This window comes from Callospermophilus lateralis, chromosome 4 (assembly GCF_048772815.1).
Source record: "Callospermophilus lateralis isolate mCalLat2 chromosome 4, mCalLat2.hap1, whole genome shotgun sequence".
Classification (NCBI taxonomy): Eukaryota; Metazoa; Chordata; class Mammalia; order Rodentia; family Sciuridae; genus Callospermophilus; species Callospermophilus lateralis.
Genome location: NC_135308.1, coordinates 39,981,485 through 40,002,197, shown reverse-complemented (window position 1 = coordinate 40,002,197; position 20,713 = coordinate 39,981,485). Strand labels below are relative to the sequence as shown.

Genomic DNA, 20,713 nt, shown 5'->3' with positions numbered 1-20,713 from the left:
TTTCTATGTGAGTTAAACTCTACATCAAACTATTGAACCAAAGTGAAAATCCAGGATGGACTTTTGACTGTATTAGCAGATTTTGAAAGATGTCTGAGGAGTTGAAGTCCTCTCTGTGGTGGAAAATCATCAGGGCTGAGGATTTACTCTATCCCAAAATTTTGTGCTGTCATGTTGGCAACCTGGATGGAAGAAGTTTTTAAAGGTCATAACTCCAAGATGCTGAAGCAGGAGTTTTAACTTTCTTTGGCAAGAATTAATAGGGGTTGGGGTTGGAGTCATAGCTCAGTGGTAGAGTGTGAGGCAAGTGGGTGGCACTGGGTTTGATTCTCACCACCCATGTAGATAAGTTAATTAAATAAAGTTATTGTGTCCACCTATGACTAAGAAAAACACTTAAAAAAAACTGATAGGAGTTCGTCAAGGCATAAGGTGCTTAGAAACTGTGATACTTAAGGTGGGGAGTGGGTGAAGGTGGGCTGAGGAAGATGCACATGTGTCATTAGGCTCATTGGCTCATTGAAATCATCCAGAACCTTCTGCAGCAGACCGTATTGTTAATGGTTCCCAGTCCTCACTTGGCTAATTTTATTTTCAGGTCTCATCTAATATTATGCTTGTTTTTCTTCCTCAAATGAGAAGCCACTGTTTTAGTAATTATTAAAAAATATTGAAGAAGGATTCATATCTATTCATACCACCATAATGATTGGAGATGTCATATAGAGACATAGATATCATATAGACATGTCATATAGACACCCTTTATAATTCTAAGGCCAGGGACATGGGGATGAGTGTTACATGGGCCTCTTCCCAGAGTCAGATCACTGTCTTTTAGCACATATATGTAGGTTCCATACTAAAGATGAATTCTTGGTCAGTAGAGCAGAAGCTGACAGGGGGTATATGGTACAGATCTATATTGCACTCCTGGAAAAACTGTCAGCCCCTTGTATCAATAGCATCACTTCGTATGGATTTGTTGCAAAAGGTTAAGTATGAGTGAATTACGTTTTTCCTGCTGTATAATTTTTTATTAAAATTTTTAATTGATTTTTAAAAATAAATGACAGGAGAGTGCATTACAATTCTTATTACCATATACAGCACAATTTTTCATATCTCTGGTTGTATATAAAGTATGTTCACACCAATTCGTGTCTTTATACATATACTTTGGATAATGATGTCCATTGAATATTTTTTTAGCAGTGAAAGTGCCTTGCAAAAATGAGAGTAAGGGGCTGGTGATGTGGCTCAAGCGGTAGTGCGCTCCCCTGGCATGTGTGCGGCCCGGGTTCAATCCTCAGCACCACATACAAACAAAGATGTTGTGTCCGATAATTAAAAAATAAATATTAAAATTCTCTCTCTCTCTCTCTCTCTTAACAAAAAATAGAGTAAGGTTGATGTAACTATCTCACAAGATTTTTAAAAAAATATTTAAAGGAAAAGTTATTAAACAAAAAAATGTATTGATAGCAAATTATTTCACTAACACTGGACACACATATCATTTTTCTCATTCCCTTGTTGCCACACTATTTCTATGTATCGCTGTCTCCGCAAAAATATATATATATATTTTATAAAAGCATGAGATTATCTTTTTTCTTTAGATACTAAGCACTGTATGATACGCCCACTAGGATGTGATGAATGTTTATTTAAGAATGACTCATTAAGTTGACCCAGTATGTTTTCATGTTCCTTTTCTCCCATACCATTATATTTCTACAAAATTAGTTTTGTGTCACTGCTTTTATTATTGGTATTTTACCAGGCTATGTGTAGTTGAGATTGTTTGCAAAGGACATTGAGTAATCTGTCAGTTCTGAGAAATTTCTGACGTATGCTTTTCAATTACTCAGAAGCAAATGAATGCTTGACAAATGGGACCTGTGTGTCTTATTTCCCCAGAGCCACATAGAAAAGCTATCTGCACATAAAATACTTTGCATCTTTAATAGGAGACAAGCAGGAGAAATCCAGTCTTACCTGATGAAATCGATACATTTCTAAAAGGTTTCACTTTTTACTTCCTTCATAATCTGAAGTGAATGACATTCAATTTTATATTGAAGAGCTGACCATTACTAATCTATTGATTTCAGGTAACAATTGGTTTCCTTATTTTCTTTCATTTTTATGCTATATTTTCCTCTCAAAATTTCACATACATGAGTGTGATTATAATATCAGAAAAAGGTTTTAAAAGTAAAAGCTCATTCCCAATCTTATCAAAAATCCCTGCTTTGTTTTCCTTGCTTGCTTCCTGATTTTTTTTCCTTTGTTAAATATGCTTAGTTGTAGAATCTGTGTCTTTTATTCACAAAAGTCAAGGTTAAATAAGTGCTAGCTCCTTCATGAACGTTTATTTAGTTAAATGACAAATAGGTATACCTCTTTCTGTTGCCCACTTGTTGCATTCCTACAGTTGGGTATGACATGTCCCATGATCTTAAATCTCTAGTGAAATTCAGTGTACCATTTCCAAGCACTTTTCCTTTAGCAGTGGTGCCTAATTCTTGATCTTCGAACAGGTCTGTATAAAAATACTTCAAACGTTACAGAAACTCAGCATTTAATAAATACCTTCTCCCATCTTCCCTCCCCTCTTAATTGAACTCTACATAAAACTTCTACTTTCCACTTTCTCATTCTTTCTAAGCAGAACATGTACCTACTTTATCTTCTAGATATGTTATACAGGGATAGCTATCAATGCCTAAATATAGTATTGACAAAGTTGCAAATTTTTCAACAAGCACTTGTGAAGTGCTATGTTTTGGTGTGGAAGAAATTGAAGATGTGTAAAAGTTTATTTTTAACTTCAAGAAATTTTTTACTTGTTTTCCATGTTGCTTTAGATTCTTTGAATTAGCTGCCTTCAATATTGAGAACTTGTATTTATGTCAATGAATAATGTTCAGTGGGTTAATTTTACCTGCCAGAATTAATGTGATACTGATTTGTTCACATTCCAGAAATATCTCTTTCTCTTATGAATGTCACTTAGATTTAGTACAGAAAAGTAGCTTTATTTTATTCTTACAAATAAAATATTTTAATACAAGCTTTAGACTAAGGTTGAGACATGTTCAAGGGTTTATTTTATAGTATATAAAGGTCTAACCTGTTGAGGGAAGATGTCAAGTTGTGATCTTATGAGTTGAGGTTATTGATGGTGAATATAAAGAAGTTGAAGGAAACAGCATTCAAAGCCAACAAGATCATTGTGCAGAAGTACAATACATGAAGTGAAAACAAACATGACTTTTCAGTTAAAATTTTATTGACTGATAAGCAATTTGTATTCTATTTCCTATTCTTTAGAATTTGCCTGCTGAATCACATGTCTCTGTAGACAAGGCCATGTAGAGCTTTCTAATTTTTATATTTTATACATAGGTTGTACATATTCATTGGAATCAAGTTTAAACAGATATTAGAAATATAAAATGAGGAATAGGGAGTAAGATTCTTTGCCTTCTTTATTTCTTCCATTTTTAAAAAAGGCTATAAATAAGAATAGTTGACATGGATTTTGGGTTTACGTATTTCTTTTAAAATCTCAAATGAATATAGGAAGTCATATTTAAAGCATGATTGAATAGTAGTTTTAGTCACATAATCTCAGCATGCTTTGAGGGCAATTTTATTATCCTAGCAAGTTCACATCTGCTCTACATTGTTTTAAAAGGAAACTATAGCTCACACAGACTGGCTAGTACATCACGATCACCATTTTACCTGCTTTTAGACAAAACTATACTGTAAATGCCATAAAGCTAGAGAACACATCTGTGTAACACCTTTCTGTACATACTCATAGCACAACCCCTGACATTTAGTAAGTTCTAAAATACCTGAGTTGACATTTAGTAAGGTCTAAAATACCTGAATGCTTACAGATACAGAAACAAACTTAAAAGATGAGGCAATTCACTTCCTTCCTTGGAGCAATGACTAAATTAACCACCTCCTGGAATTTCTGTCAACAGAATACTTTTTTAAATTTTTAGAAAGTGAACAAAAGTGACAAATCCTTTTGAACACCCAGGTCTGCTAACCCTTTGCTTCCCAAATCAGCCACTCAGTGGCATCTTAAGTGTGGAGTGTGAGTGGGCTCTAGCAATGCATAGCTCTCAACCCTCCATCATGTGGTTGCTCTGAGCCATGTTAACAGGTAAAAAGTGAATGTGGTCACCCTGAGTCAGAACAGGACAGGTCGCCAGATGGGGGATGCTGTTTCCAGATGCCTCTGACCCTCTCCTCCTCCTCTCTCCCACTCAGGTTGCACTCTTCAGAATGATTCCCTGCAAAGCAGTGCTGACTTTTGCCCGATGTCTGATCCGGAGAAAAATCGTCACTCTAGACAGTCTGGAAGATTCCAAACTATGCCGCTGCTTGACCACCATGGACCTCATCGCCCTGGGGGTGGGAAGCACCCTGGGTGCTGGCGTGTATGTCCTTGCTGGGGAGGTTGCCAAAGCTGACTCGGGCCCCAGCATCGTGGTCTCCTTCCTCATCGCCGCCCTGGCATCCGTGATGGCTGGCCTCTGCTACGCTGAATTTGGGGCCCGAGTCCCCAAAACTGGGTCTGCATATTTGTACACTTATGTTACAGTTGGCGAGCTGTGGGCCTTCATCACTGGCTGGAATCTCATTTTGTCATATGTGATAGGTACGTTTCACAGATAAATCTAAATTGTGTAGAATGGTAGAAGCAGCACCCCTGAGCAAGAGGCCTGGTGGTGCGGGTGCAGGTCTGCGTTCCTTGGCAGCTGCATGACCGCCCATCCCAGTGTCTCACTTTTCTCATTTCTAAAATGTCTCCAGTTGCACAATTCTGTGATTGATCAATTGATTGATCTGTTGATCTTATTTATTTTTTTTTTTTAGCTTAAAATTGAAGCCAGGGTCTCATGCATGCTGGGCAAGCACTTTACCACTGAGCTACATCCCTGCCCCAATTCTGTGATTTTGTTTCAACACCAGATATGTCTCCTAATGGGTTTGAAAAATCCCATGTTAAAAAAAAAAGAAATATATGTATGTATATATATATATATATATATATATATATATATATATATATATATATATATACATATAATTATATTATATATGGTTCTTTATTGCAAATAAAGTCACCTGATTCTACAGTTTTGAACTTGAGCATTTGATACTATTGTATAATTACAAAATTATTAAAATAATTTTCTAATGTGATTAAAATTTTCAATCTATGTGAATTAATGTAAGTTAATCCTAGAATAAGACCAAGTAGCATATGATGTTAATTTTCTGCTATTGATTTTTATTCTCTGAATGTTCTATATTTTGGGAAGGTACATCAAGTGTGGCAAGAGCATGGAGTGGCACCTTTGATGAACTTCTTAGCAAGCAGATTGGTCAGTTTTTCAGAACATACTTCAAAATGAATTATACTGGCCTTGCAGAGTATCCAGACTTTTTTGCTGTGTGCCTTATATTACTTCTAGCAGGTAAGATAACCAAACATACTTTTCCCTATGATGAGCCAAATTCCAAATTAATCATCTCAGGAAAGTAGGTCACTGCTGAATTTGGAGTGTGAGCTCTCCAGATTAAGTCAGCATGTTTACACACTTAGGTTTCTGTTGGATGTCTGTGGGCATTGTCACTGGTTAAACTCATTTTATCTTCTGTGATTGGTTATGTCTCAAAATTAAGCAACTCAGGAGACTCAAAAAAAAAAAAAAAAAGGATTGCAAGTTCAAGATCAGCCTCAGCAATTTAGCAAGACCCTTTCTCAAAATTAAAAATAAAAAAGGTTGGTTTGTAGCTCAGTGATAAAGTGCCTCTGGGTTTAAACCTCAGTACCAAACCAAAAACAAAAGTCTGAATCTGAATTGTTTGGAATGATAGAAGAAACATGTCTGAGTAAAAGGCATTAGCCAAATGATAGCATGAGGACATCAGTTTTATAATATGAATTGAACATTTGCAGGAGTGGCAGTGAAGTTTCAATAAGGAAAATGTATGATTTCTTGGGATTGTCCCATCTTATCCAATACAACTAAGGATATTTGCAAGTATACTATTTCTAGAAGAAATTCAGGTTTTCTATCTGCATATTGTAGGCATCCTGGTTGAAAAGGAGGCATTCAGATCATCTTTTTTTTTTTTTTTTTTGGATATTTTTTAGTTGTAGATGGACACAATACCATTATTTATTTAGTATGTGGTGCTGAGAATCAAACCCAGTGCCTCACATGTGCTAAGCCAGTGCTCTACCACTGAGCCACAACCCCAGCCCACACCTTTTGTTTTTGAACACAGATGTTATATAGCAAACATAATTGATGAAATTTTTCAGTTTTTAACCAGTGTTATAGCATAGTGGTTTAAAAAGGCACAAGAACTAGAAGTAGGAACAATCCGGTTTTCAATCTTGCTCTGCCACTTACTGCTCTTAGAACAGTTTACTTAATCTTTCCATCCATCACTCAGTTTGCTCATCCATAAAATAAGGATATCAGTTTCTACCTTAAACATGCCTCTTTCTTGGTACATAGCAAGCACTCAATTGACGGCCAACTTCATTTTGTAAGCATAGTTAATCCCTGCTGTCCCCTTCTGTTTTCTTTTTCTTTGTTTTTTTTTTTTTTCAGTTGTAGATGGACAGCATGCCTTTATTTTATTTGTTTATTTTTATGTGGTGCTGAAGATCAAATTCAGTTTCTCACATATGCCAGGCTGAGCTACAGTCCCAGCCCCATTTTTTTCTTTGTTTCTTTAATATATTTTTTTATTTATTCTAATTAGTCATATATGACAGTAGAATACATTTTGATATGTCATACATAAATGGAGTATAACTTCTCATTCATCTGGTTGTACATGATGTAGAGTACTTAAGTCATGTAATCATGTATGCACTTAGGGTAATAATGTCCAGTTCATTATATCATTCCTACCCCCATGCCCTTTTCCCTCCCTTCATGTCCCTCTGTCTAGTCCAGAATACCTCTCTTCTTCTCCCTGCCCACTATTGTGAATTAGCATCCTCATATCAGAAAAAACATTGGGCCTTTGATTCTTTGGGATTGGCTTATTTTGCTTCCTGCTATGCCCTTTTACTTGTTTTAATTATTTGAACGTTCTTTTATTTTGATTGATAGTGCTGTCTGCAGTCCTGATATTGCTTGTGTGTGTGTGTGTGCGCTTGGGATCAAACCCAGGGCCTTGAGCATGCTAGGCAAATGCTCTACCCCGGAGCCATTAGGCATGCTAGGCAAACACTATTACTCAGCCAAACCGACAGCCCTGAAGTCCTAGTTAAGCCCATCAAGGATTGCACTTAAAAAAAAAAAAAAAAAAAAAATTTATTTGTTCTTACTTCCTACTTGATTTACCGTGAGTAATCTACCTGCTCTTGCCTGTCCAGCCTTACCTCTATTTTTTTCCCCCAGATTAGAAGGATGTGACAAAAATATCTTTTGGCTCATTATGAAATGTTTACCTGTAAAATTATCTAATTTTAAAAATATCCTTATTGTTTAAAAAGTTAGTCCTTAATAAAATGTATTATATAGGGATAGAAACATGAACAAAATTTATAGGTCTAAAATGTTTAACTTTCAACAGATGATGGAATTTAGTTTGGTAGCTAAACAGCCTAGCTTACATTAAATAAGTTATATCATATTTTATTTAGAGGTGATTTCATTAAACTTAAAATATTCAGCATTACTCTCTCAGCATTGAGCAGCATGTAGCTGTGACCCATTTAAATTCCATGGCAAGACTAAGGCTTGGCCTGAGCCTACATCATTTTTCTCTGTTCATTCATCATCATAGCTTTCCTTTAAAGATAGTCTAAATTTACATTATAACTCTGTCCTTAGAGTCTTTGAAGGTCAGAAACCCCTCTTATAAATATTTATTCCTTTGGTAATACCCCCTGCCTTGTCAATCGGAGGGAGGTACATGCCATTTTCAAATGAGATATTTATTGGTCTCTAATCTATTGGTGGGAGATGAGACCTCAGAGTAAAGAGTGCACATGGAGCATTGGGAAACTGATATAAAATGTGATAGTGGCTTTGTTATTCTCTGGGATGTATAGCAACCATTTGTAACCCAGCTAGACAATTACAGAGTCAGTGCTTGTCCTGACCCTGTGGCTGTCCTTTGTATCATTCAGAGTTATTATTATGAGATTCTGGGAATTAAAAGAATGAGATTCAACTTCTCTCACCTCTGCTTGGAAAATCTTGCTTATGCAGGGTGTTGTGGGTGTAGAGAAGAAGCAGGTAAATCTGTGGCATAGTATTTCCATAGCAATCATTTCTCCAATAATAATATGTAAACTTTATTAGGTCCATAATTCATATCTTATGCTAGATAGATTAAAGATTCAAATATGATAAATGTAATAATCATTAATAACTAGAAGGAAACATATGAACATTTATAGGTTAATATTAGGAAAAAAATCATTAAAGATAGTAATTAAAAGAGGAAAATTTATAGGTTCTTTGAATAACTTTTCTATATATATAATCAATAGGGAGGTTAAAAGTAAATGACAGAACTGGGTATAGCTAACTGGTTAGAGCACCTGCCTCATGGGCACAAGGCCTTGGGTTCTGTCCCTAGTACCATAGAGAAATAAAATAAAATATAAATAAAAAAAGAAAGAAAGAAAATGATAAATAGGGAAAGTATATATTATACAGAAAGCTTATAGCATTAATTTATAAATAAATCTTATAAATCAATATGAACAGAATATACTGATAGAAAAACTGGGCAATTTCAATTGGGCCAGAGTTTCTGTGGAATATTTTCACAATATGACTAAAAAGCCTTGGGTAAAATTGCATACCCTTTGATACAGTATTAACTTATAGAAATTTATTGTAAATAGCTCAAAATAAAAAGGGCTGGGGGGGCTGTGGTTCAGCGGTAGAGCACTTGCCTAGTACAGGTGAGGCCCTGGGTTCGATCCTCAGCACCACATAAAAATAAATAAGTAAAATAAAGGCATTGTGTCCAACTACAACTAAAAATTAAGTTAAAAAAAAAGGGCTGGGGATGCAGCTTAGTGGTAAAATGTCCCTGGATTAAATTCCCACTATCAAAAAAGAAGGGAAAAAAAAAGAAAATTGTTGTGGGCTGGGACTGTAGCTCAGGGCAGAGTGCTTGCCTCAAATGTGTGAGGCACTGGGTTCGAACCTCAGCACCACATAAAAATAAATAAACAAGATAAAGACATTGTGTTCATGTATAGCTAAAAAAAAAATTTTAAAAGAAAATTGTTGTAAAGAAATAATTTGAAAGTATACAGAGATATTTATAAGAGGATGATATCACTGCTCTTTATAAATGTAAAAAAATTTAAGAGTGATCTAATTGTCTATAAATAAGAGATTAAAGTATGGTATCTCCGTATAATTGGTTACACAGCTGTTAAAAATGAGGTTATGTATTTATTGATGTGGAAATATGTCTCTGTATTTGTGCAAAATTCTTGAGGAGACATCATGGTTGACTTTTATTCTCTTCATAGTTCTTCTGGTAAGATTACTTGTATGGAATATTTTTATATCTTACTATACAATAAAGCTATTGATTAAATAAATTTAACAAGGAACTTTTTAGCATGACAATTGAAGAATTATATTCTAGCTATGTGTAAAATAAATACATGGCAGATGTATGATTGAGCTTTTAATTTTAAAAGGTTCATTCCCCAGTACCATGAAATTAATTGCTTAAAATAGCTTTTTAGAATAGCATTCCATTAGAGTGAAGTGTTGCTTTACATCTGCCTACCATTGGTAACAATGGCCAGAGTTACTAGACTTATATTTCTTAGTATGGAATCTCCAGGCTGAGCACTTTTTCCTCCAGAAATCAAACTGGTTATGTTCAGAAGATGTGGCTTCACAATGAGCCAACTAATGAGTGAACTAGCCATGGAAATGGATAAATGGGAGTTAAATACAAGAATGCTGATAACAATAACATCCCTAAGTCTATATTTGCTTCAGAATGTCATGGCCTTTCTTGTAGGTAAAATGACAATGCTCTTTCTTTTTCCATAGGTCTTTTATCTTTTGGAGTAAAGGAGTCTGCTTGGGTAAATAAATTCTTCACAGCTATTAATATCCTGGTCCTTCTTTTTGTCATGGTTGCTGGCTTTGTGAAGGGAAATGTGGCTAACTGGAAGATTAGTGAAGAGTTTCTCAAAAATATATCAGCAAATGCCAGGTAAAATATTTACGTTTTTTTAATCCCTCTTTTAATTTTTATTTTAATGTTACATTGTAATGGGGTGTACATGAAAGTTTTCTTTAGTGTAGTGGCTCTCAAACGTTTTGCTTCCGAGACCATTCTGGGCTCTGGGCTCTGGTCTATGGTCTATGCCAAGGCTCTCCCTCCCAGACTCCCCTCCAGACTATAGGTGTAGGTGTGCTCCCTCTTGAGCCACTGTGAGAAGCTGTATAGCTACTGGTTCCGGGGAAGAGCCAGGGCAAACCCTAACCACTGGAAGAACTTGACCTTTTCCCCCGAGCTGTTCACCACCTCTAAAAAACAATGAGTGTTTTTGAGTCATGAATCCTTTGGGACCACATTCAGTTTCTTTGCATTTTTTCAGACTTTTAATAATTTTCAGGTCTTGTTTTTTGGAGAATGATATTAGGTATATAAGCAGAAATAAGATTACAAAAACATCTATTATATAGAGTAAGATACATGTAAATGTTTCTCTTTATATATATTGTTCATGGTCATTCTGATGAGGTAGAAATTAGTCTCCTCTGATTTTATACAGATTTTAACATATAATGAAATCTTAGCTTCCATATTATTGAGCAAGCCTAGGGAATTCTGTTTTACTTGTAATCTGGTTCCTATCTGCTTCATGAGTTGAAGAATGTACTTATATTGGAAAAATAGGAAGGAAGTTTCTTGTCTTTGTCGCAGAGCTTGGCCCATGGTAGGGTCTGTACTCTGAAAATCCTGCCTACTTGTGGGTTCCAGCCAGAGTAGGTCTGGGTCGTATATGCATTTGCTATTGATCAGCCTCTGCTTGGATGTTAGTGACACAGAGGGTCATCGTCAAGAACAGGGTGACAAAATAAGATGTTAGTTTTAGTTTTTTATATGTCAGCTTCAAAGAGCTGATGAATACAACAACTTTCAAAGGATGTTGTTTGAGACAAATCACCAAAAGTGTAAGTTTCTATGAAAATGACTTAACAGTGTGTTTGCTCTCTTCCTTAGAGAGCCACCTTCTGAAAACGGAACAAGCATCTACGGGGCTGGTGGCTTTATGCCTTATGGCTTTGCAGGAACCTTAGCTGGTGCTGCCACTTGCTTTTATGCCTTTGTGGGATTTGACTGCATTGCAACAACTGGTAAGAATAATGTCTTAGCTCCAGGTAGAAGGTGAAAGTATTCCTTTACCACAGAAGTAGCTGTGCGTGGCAGCAGAGAGTCAAGGAAGGAGTGGGATTTGGGTAGGAAGGGTGCTGGTTCCAGATCCATCTGTGACACCTGTAGTGACACTCAGTAGTTTACTGAAACTATTGAGCCTTGGCTTCTATAGCTGTACAGACCCCTCAGATACTGTGAAGATTACCTAAGATAGCATATGGGACCAGTACTTTGCAAGCTGTCAGATACTTAGTGTTAATCATAATTACTATCCTTCACCTTCTATTTGGAGTGCTATCACTTTAAAGTGATTATCTTCTTAAATTGTCTTTTCTTTAGTCAGACTAAACATTGACTGATACTTTTATCTTTATCCTGTACAATAAGTGCTCAAATAAGAATTACTCTCCAACATAGAAAATTTAAACAAATCAATTTCAAACAATGTAATTGAAGATGCCATCAAAAGCCTACCAACAAATAAAAGCCCAAGGCCAGACAGATTCTCAGCCAATTCTACCAGACCTTTAGAGAACTAATCCCAATCCTCCTTAAGTTATTCCATGAAATAGAAAAGGAAGAATCCCTTTCAAACTCAATCTATGAAACTAATATCACCCTGATACCAAAACCAGACAAAGACACATCAAGGAAAGAAAACTTCACACCAATATCCCTGATGAACACAGATGGAAGTATTCTTAATGAAATACTGGCAAATTGAATACAAAGTATTAAAAATATAGTGCACCACAATCAAGTGGGGTTTATCCCAGGGATGCAAGATTGGTTCAACTTATAAAATCAATAAACGCAATTCATCACATCAATAGACTTAAAGACAAGAATCACATAATTATCTCTATAGATGCAAAAAATGCATTTGACAAAATACAGCACCCCTTCATGTTCAAAACACTAGAAAAGCTAGGGATAATAGGAACATGCCTCAATATTGTAAAAGCTATATACACTAAACCCAAGGCCAACATCATTCTAAATGGAAACAAATTGAAAGCATTCCCTCTAAAAACTGAAATAAGACAAGGGTGCCCTCTTTCACCACTTCTTTTCAACATAATCCTTGAAACTCTAGCTAGAGGAGTTAGGCAAAAGAAAGAAAATTAAAGGTTACAAATAGGAAAAGAAGAACTCAAACTATCCCTATTTGTCAATGAAAAGATTCTATATTTAGATGACCCAAAAAACTTAACCCTTCTGTCTCACCCTGCACAAAACCAGAAGGCTTCTAGAACTCATAAATGAATTCAGTAAAGTGTCAGGATATAAAATTAACAATCATAAATCAATTGCATTCCTGTACACCAATGATGAATCAACTGAAAGAGAAATTATGAAAACTATCCCATTCAAACTAGCCTCAAAAAAATTAAAACATTTGGGACTCAAGCTAACAAGAGAAGTGAAAGACCTCTACAGTGAAAACTGTAGAACTGTAAAGAAAGAAATTGAAGAAGACCTCAGAAGAAGGAAAGATCTTGCGTGTTCTTAGATAGGCAGAATTAGTATTGTCAAAATGGCCATAATACCAAAAGTGCTATACAGATTTAGTGCAATTTTCCTGTTAAGGTTCTGATGATGATCTTCATAAAAATAGAAAAAGCACTTGTGAAATTCATTTGGAAAAATAAGAGGCCCAGAATGACCAAAGGAATCCTTAGTGAGAAAAGTGAAGTAGGAGGCATCACAATAGTAGACGTTAAATTATACTACACGGATACAGTAAAGAAACCAGCATGGTATTGGCACAAAAACAGACATGAAGACCAATGGAACAGAATAGAGGACACAGGCAAACCCACATAAATACAGTTACCTCATACTAGCTAAAGGTGCCATAAACATATGTTGGAGAAAAGATAGCCTCTTCAACAAATAGTGCTAGGAAAACTGGAAGTCCATATGTAGTAGAGTAAATTTAACCCCTGTCTCTCATCCTGCACAAAACTCAAAAGTGGATCAAGGACCTAGGCATTACACCAGAGACCTTATGCCTACTGGAAGAAAATGTAGGCCCAACGCTCTGTCATGTCAGCTTAGGAACTGAGTTCCTCAACAAGACTCCTAAAGCACAATGAGTAAGATCAAGCATCGCCAAGTGGGATGGCATCAAACTAAAAAGCTTCTTCACAGCAAAGAAACAATCAAGGCGGCGAACAGAGAGCCTACAGAATGGGAGAAAATCTTTGCCACCTGCACCTCAGATAGAGCATTAATCTCCAGGATATATAAAGAACTCAAAAACTTAACACCAAAAACCCAAATAACCCAATCAATAAGTGGTCCAAGGAACTGAACAGACACTTCACAGAAGAAGAAATATGCATGGTCAACAAATATATGAAAAAATGTTCAACATCACTAGCAATTAGAGAAATATAAATTAAAACTACGCTGAGGTTTCATCTCACTCCAGTACACTTATACATTGCTGGTTGGGACTGCAAATTGTTGCATCTCAGAAACCATCATTGACCCAGTTATCTCACTCCTCAGTTTATACCCAAAGGACTTAAAATCAGCATACCACAGTGACACAGCCAAGTCAGTGTTTGTAGCAGCTGTATAGTTCACGATAGTTAAGCTATGAAACCAACTTGATTCCCTTCAACAGATGAATGGATAAATAAAATGCAGTATATTTATACAGTGGAATATTGCTCAGCCTTAAAGGAGAATGAAATATGGCATTTGCCAGTAAACGGATAGAACTGGAGACTGTCATGCTAAATGAAATAAGCCAATCCCAAAAACCAAAGGCCAATGTTCTCTCTGATATGTGTATGCTAACACATAAAAGGGGTGGGAGGGAAGAATAGAAATTCATTGGATTAGACAAAGGGAAGGGAAGGGGTATGGAAATAGGAAACAAAATGAATCCTACATACAACTTTCCTATTTCCTAACTATTCAGATAGGTACATATATGAATACACAACCAATGAAACTCCACATCATGCACAACCACAAGATTGGGATCCTAAATAGAATAAGTTAAACTCCATGAGTGTATAATATGTCAAAATACACTCTACAGTCATGTGTATCTAAAAAGAACAAATTTTTAAAAGAAGAATCACTCTGCAAGTGTTTCCTCTGGGTTCTTACCATTACATGACCTTATAATATAGTTGACCATGTTTTGGGTAATGCCTAATTTTGTAAGGATACAAAATATTCTTTTTTTTATATTGCAACTAGAATTCCTTTAGAAATAAGTTTATGGGAAGCCTTCATGTTTAAGAGCCGACAGAGTGTCATGGCAGTCATTTAATCTCTGTGGATGAGTCATTTTCCAAGTAGATTAAGACTGTAGGCCTATCCCTAAATCCTTAAGAATGCTGATATTTTTTTTTTTTAATGGGAAACTTCTCTTTTTGTAAAATGCGTGACTTCTCTTCTCCCTCTGGAAATTAGATTTTTATGTAATAGCTAAGTACTTTCAAAAAAAGAGGGGAAGTTTTGTGTCAAATAAGTGGAGTAGAGGAGTAGAGGAGGACAGGAAGAATTTGACCCACATTCAGTTCCTTGCCCTTAATTTATTTTATATTGAGCATGAATGTCTTTTGTTTCTTTCCTTAGGTGAAGAGGTCCGGAATCCCCAGAAAGCTATTCCCATTGGAATAGTGACTTCTTTGCTTGTTTGCTTTATGGCTTATTTTGGGGTCTCTGCAGCTTTGACACTTATGATGCCCTACTACCTCCTGGATGAAAAAAGCCCCCTTCCAGTGGCATTTGAGTATGTTGGATGGGGCCCTGCCAAATATGTTGTTGCAGCAGGCTCTCTGTGTGCGTTGTCAACAAGGTACATGGCTTTGCCTTTGGGGTAGGGGCAGTTTGGGTTCCTCCAAAGTGCAGTTAGTATCTAAAACACTGCCTTTGTATGTTCTAAAAATATCCTAACATGATGAACTTATTTTGCAGCTGTGTGCTTAACAGTTTGCACTGAATTGCCATGTAAAAATATTAATTGATTAAAACAAAAAGTCTTTTTTCCCCATCAGTTTAGAATTAGCTTTTCAAGATATGGATGGTCCAAGCTTCCACTGAAATATATATGGCATCAGCACATACACATATATGTCACTCATCTTTGTATATGTGTGTGTTATAAAACTTTAAGATTCTAAATGCCATACGTTTTTTCTGCTGGCCTTGGTGTTGCTTGCAGTGTTTGAGACGCTCTGAAACTGTATGCAGACTTGGCACTTCCTGCTGTCCCTTAAAGTAATACTGAGTCTGTGTGAGTGGAAGATACGTGTTGTATCATTTTAAAATATAAACGTATGCTTTTTATTATGAGCATAGACTTTTCAGAATGAACTTGCTCTAGAAATAGAAATTACCATTCTCAAATTAATGGTGGAAGTTCATATTCTATTTATCTTAAGAGAAAAGGGTATTTGAGTCTAACATGGTCATATTCAGTTGCTGTTTGTTTTAATACTTTAGGATTCATATCTTGTTTTTCTTTTGAGTTATCCATATTTCCAATTAATATGTGATCAAAAGTAAAATTTTACCCTAATATGGTACTACATTGTACTATAGAATATTTTTACAAAGAGAAAATTAATCTTTTTGCCTGCTTACTAATGTTTTGAGTGAAAGTAATTTTCTAAAAGTCAAATTAGAAAAATAAATATAACTTTCAGTATAGTTTTATTTCAGAATTTCTTTTATTTTTAAAAAACATAATAATGTTGAGTGGCAATTAGAAATTATTCTGTGACCTGGACACAGTGGTGTACACCTATAGTTTTAGTCACAGAGGAGGCTGAGGCAGGAGGATTACTTGAGCCCAGGAGTTTTGGGTCAGCCTGAGTAGCATTGTAAGATCTCAAAAAAAAAAAAAAAAAAAAAAAAAGAAAAAAGAAATTGCTATTGTGGGTTTCTCAGCCATCTGCTAGTGTTGAGGTTTATTTTGAAGACCTTCACATGGTTTAAAAAGTCAGAATTGTAAACATTGTGTCACTGTAGTCTTAGAAGGGTTGGACAGAGATTCATCTGTGGTTAAGCTCAACACACCTTTATTAAAAGAGAAAATGGATTTTTAAAAATAAAGCATTTTACTTGTTTTCTCTTTAGTGTTCATCTTCTACAACTAAATAATAGATGGAATGGTATTACTAGAAACACAAGTAATTAAAAATCTTAAGCAAAATTCTTGTTAAACTTTACTGTTACTAACTTTTAGTTGTGGCTACTTCTCTGTACTACATTTGCAGTAAGTTGATTTTTTAAAAAAACCTGTCTCAGCTTTAATTATCTTGTGATGCTGGGAATTATTACCAATTTGATCATCTATATGATGAAAAATAATGATAATATAAAAATGCATAGTTATTGAATATGAGATACAGCTGCTTAATCTCTTCTTTAATTATGTGTTAATTTAGGAAGTTTATTTCTGAATTATTGTCACCAAAAATGTCTTAATGATATTAATTTGTTTGGGTTTTTTTTGTAATGTCTAATTATTTCATTTTAATTCAGTAAGACTCATGGTGCACACAGATGACTTACTTGCAATATTGTTTTCAGTGTGATAATTTGGGTGGGCAAATAATCTAGAACAAAATAACGACTAGTACAATGTATTGTCAAATATTTTTAAATGTCCAATCATAGTGCATTTTAAAATAATATGACTTCATAATTATAGCTGTCCAGCTGATTTGTACACAGTTACTTGATTTCAGTGCTGAGGTGTAATCTTGCATGAATGTGTTTGCCATACTGCATGTCTTTGCTTTTCATTCAGTCTTCTTGGATCCATTTTCCCAATGCCTCGGGTAATCTATGCTATGGCGGAGGATGGGTTGCTTTTCAAATGTCTAGCTCAAATCAATTCCAAAACGAAGACACCAATAATTGCTACTTTATCATCGGGTGCAGTGGCAGGTGAGAGAGGGTTGATGTCTGTTGAGAAAAGGGGGATCTTTTTCATCAAGGATTCTGAGAAAGAATAGAAAGTTAGGTGATCACCTGTTTTGATTGATATGGAGTTTAATAGTTCAGTAATTTTTTGTGACTTGTTCCTGTTTTGAATTTTTTGGTTCTGCGTGTTATTATGTCCAGTCTTTACCTGTGTATATACCTTTCTGGAATAATACTTAAAATAACTTACATGTGAATTATGAATTTTTCTGTTCTAGTCTTCTGGGCTCTATGTTTCCTTTACCCCGCATTCTGTTTGCCATGGCCCGGGATGGTTTACTGTTTAGATTTCTTGCCAGAGTGAGTAAGAGGCAGTCACCAGTTGCTGCCACGTTGACTGCAGGGGTCATTTCTGGTAAGCTTTACAAATATAGGATTCTTCAACACTGGACTGGAGCATTTTGTGCGCATGCATGGACTTAGAAAGTGGGTCTGCATGCTGTGCATGTAAGTTAAGAACAAAATCATGGATAAATTAATGTATGAGCTTTGGGATTAACATTTGAAAATTGTGGTGGTGGTGGTGGTGGTAAATTGAAATTCATCCTTAATTGATCTTTTGGGATTTTTTATTATGTCATTATTTTAACCATTTGGACTTCTAACTGATGTGCAAAGGTTATAAAATAATGCTTCTTCAATATGTATTGGGTATACTTTTTAAATTGATAAATGAGCACATGAAATTCTATTTTTGATACAGAATATTTTAATTGAAGAATCACTTAATTTGGGAAAAATTAAATTTTAAAATAATGATTCTAGGATTTTTTGAAAGCTAAATTTCACCCCTCCTTAATCAAGTATTGAGAATGTCAAAGATAAAAGATAACCTCTGGCTGGCCATTGTACTTGCTGCCCTCAGTACTGTGGCATCCCTGCTTTCTGGATACCTAGTTCTCTAAGACTTACAATATCCTCTTACCCCATTTGGAATCTAGTTGTATTTGCACCAATTTGGATGTGTAACTTACATTCAGAAAATCCAGATTGCCTACATTTTGACATGTCTTAATATCCTTGTAAAATGCCTTCGGCCAGATTCTTATTGCATGCAAAAATTTTCAGAGATTCTACAGCTTGAAAAGAATGGTCTTAGAGGACTGTTAGAAGAAGCAGGATAAAAACAATAGAATGTTTTATAGATATATAAAATGATATAGTCTTGGTAGTAGACATTTAAGTCAAAATGATTTTGTTAAAGCTCTGATATATTGGGGACTTAGAGAGGGCTAATGCTTCATTATATATGAAATGAGATTTCAGGGCTAGAAAGTATTTGCTGAAACAGTTTCACTTTGTGAACAATTTTCAATAAATCTGACAGTTGACAAGGCGTAGATTAGAAGGTCAAGTCACTTGTTTTCTCAGATTTCTGTCCCTATAAAATAAAGATTGAGCTGGATGACCCCAAAATCATTTTATTTATCAGTGCATTACAGTATTAAAGATAGTTCATAAATTTTTCCTGTCAAAGGATCACATATTTTATTTAATCTCTAAAACCTTTTACTCTTTTAAGTAAAACTATTACCCAATAATACTTTGTATTCAGAATTTTAAAGATAATGTATCCCTCTCCACTTGAAAATAATGTAATTTAGCAGCATAATAAGATGTAGAAGTTAATAATGAAAGAAGGTAATTGTAATGGAATTCTTCTTTTAATGCTCTGAAACATTACATTTTGGTTATTTTGGACTCTCAGACCTTACTTGCCTGTATGGATAATCAATCATATTTTCCTCTCTAACTATCTTATTTCACTGTGATCCTTATAAAACATACTAAAATTAAGTATACTAGCAATAAAGAGTTTTTGAAGTTAGGCTTACAGTGTATTTAAAGAAAAGATGTGATATTATAGAAGGAGTGCAGGGATGTTGGTTTAGGTGGAGCTCTGCCTCAGCCCGGTGATTGTAGCCTGCTAAGTTAACCTGTCTATAAAATGGGGATAATCCTGTTAGGTCAGACCATGGGCAAATGCTGGGTTTTGGGTAAAAAAATGGTCCAATACCAGCTATTTTACATAGCTAAACTGAAATTATTTCCCATCTCATAAGATCATTGACTTAAAGATGAAATGAGATCATAAGATATAAATCTTTCAGAGAGAGGTCTAGAATACCATGTAAATGTAATAAATTTAAGTTAATATTAAAGTCTATTTTACTTGTTAACATCACTGGATTTGGTGTGCAGGACCACAAACTGGTCTCTCACATCTAACCAGTCTACCTAGAATGTATAGCTTTAGTCACAGTAGAATTTCATCTATATCAGAAATATTGAATTGAAAATTATTGTATTGTTTAATTTTTCAAACTCATTTCAAAGTTTTTGAGTTGTATGTACTTCTTAATACAGATAGAAATTAAAATGACTATATAATTTCTAAAATGAAAACTCTCTGAAATTTTTTTATGGTTTTTAATAATGAGCTAGCCAGTATTTGCTAGCAATATTTTTCTTCTGAGACATTCCAGGACAGTATTCTATCATATATTTTTACTGTTTGTCAGGACAAACGTGTTGCAAATAATAAATGAGACGTATTTTGTACTTGCTAGACAGCTGAGGGTCTTTGAAGACTGATTAGCAATTTATATGACCTAAAGAACACTTTATAACTGTGAGAAATATATTTTCTATAATTTGTCATTGATATTGAAATTAAAAAAAAAAAGTGCCAGTCATTTGTCCCTGAGTCAAGTGATTAACTGTATGGAATTTCATTAAAAATTATGAACTTGGTCTTTTTTTCTTTTCTTTTCCCAATAGCTGTGATGGCATTTCTTTTTGACCTGAAGGCACTTGTGGACATGATGTCCATTGGCACCCTTATGGCCTACTCTCTGGTCGCAGCCTGTGTGCTCATTCTCAGGTGAGTTGCCACTGGTTCTGAAAGGCATGTGCCAGGTGGGTCTCAGGGAATAAAGAAAATGGGTCTTACCATCCTTGCTTTCAACGATGCCAATAGTCTGACAAGGTGAGAGGCCATGTCCATTAGTAAACATCACTGTAAATTGGCAGAAGCAGAGGCAGACTTGGTCTTTAGCAAAGAATTGAGAACATTTTGATCATTAGTGATAGATCAGCCCAATCTATGTAAATGGTAATTTCTTATAATGTATAAACATTTAAATATACAATACTTTTTGTCCCGATAATTCAGTATTAAAATTTTACACTAAAAGTTTAATCAAAGAAGCATGCACAGATAGATTTAAAAGATGTTCATGGAAAAAGTGAATTTACAAGAGTGAAAAAAAAATGCAACTATCCTATCAAAAGGAGAATGGTTAGATAAATG

General features: G+C 35.0%; 1 protein-coding gene across 3 annotated transcripts in view; it reads left to right on the top strand.

The window, feature by feature from the left end:
- Slc7a2 (solute carrier family 7 member 2) overlaps positions 1 to 20,713 on the top strand; it is a 64,113-nt gene that overhangs the window by 34,105 nt on the left and 9,295 nt on the right. For 2 of the 3 annotated variants that reach the window (XM_076853756.1, XM_076853754.1), the window contains exons 2-8: positions 4,300 to 4,690; positions 5,358 to 5,513; positions 10,104 to 10,269; positions 11,287 to 11,420; positions 15,043 to 15,265; positions 17,225 to 17,364; positions 20,182 to 20,284. In XM_076853756.1, the coding sequence (XP_076709871.1) occupies positions 4,315 to 4,690; positions 5,358 to 5,513; positions 10,104 to 10,269; positions 11,287 to 11,420; positions 15,043 to 15,265; positions 17,225 to 17,364; positions 20,182 to 20,284 (1,298 nt within the window). In that variant the 5' untranslated portion in view covers positions 4,300 to 4,314. Of the gene's footprint in view, positions 1 to 4,299; positions 4,691 to 5,357; positions 5,514 to 10,103; positions 10,270 to 11,286; positions 11,421 to 15,042; positions 15,266 to 17,224; positions 17,365 to 17,618; positions 17,756 to 20,181; positions 20,285 to 20,713 lie in introns of all 3 variants that reach the window. The other variant, XM_076853755.1, reaches the window with a different exon arrangement.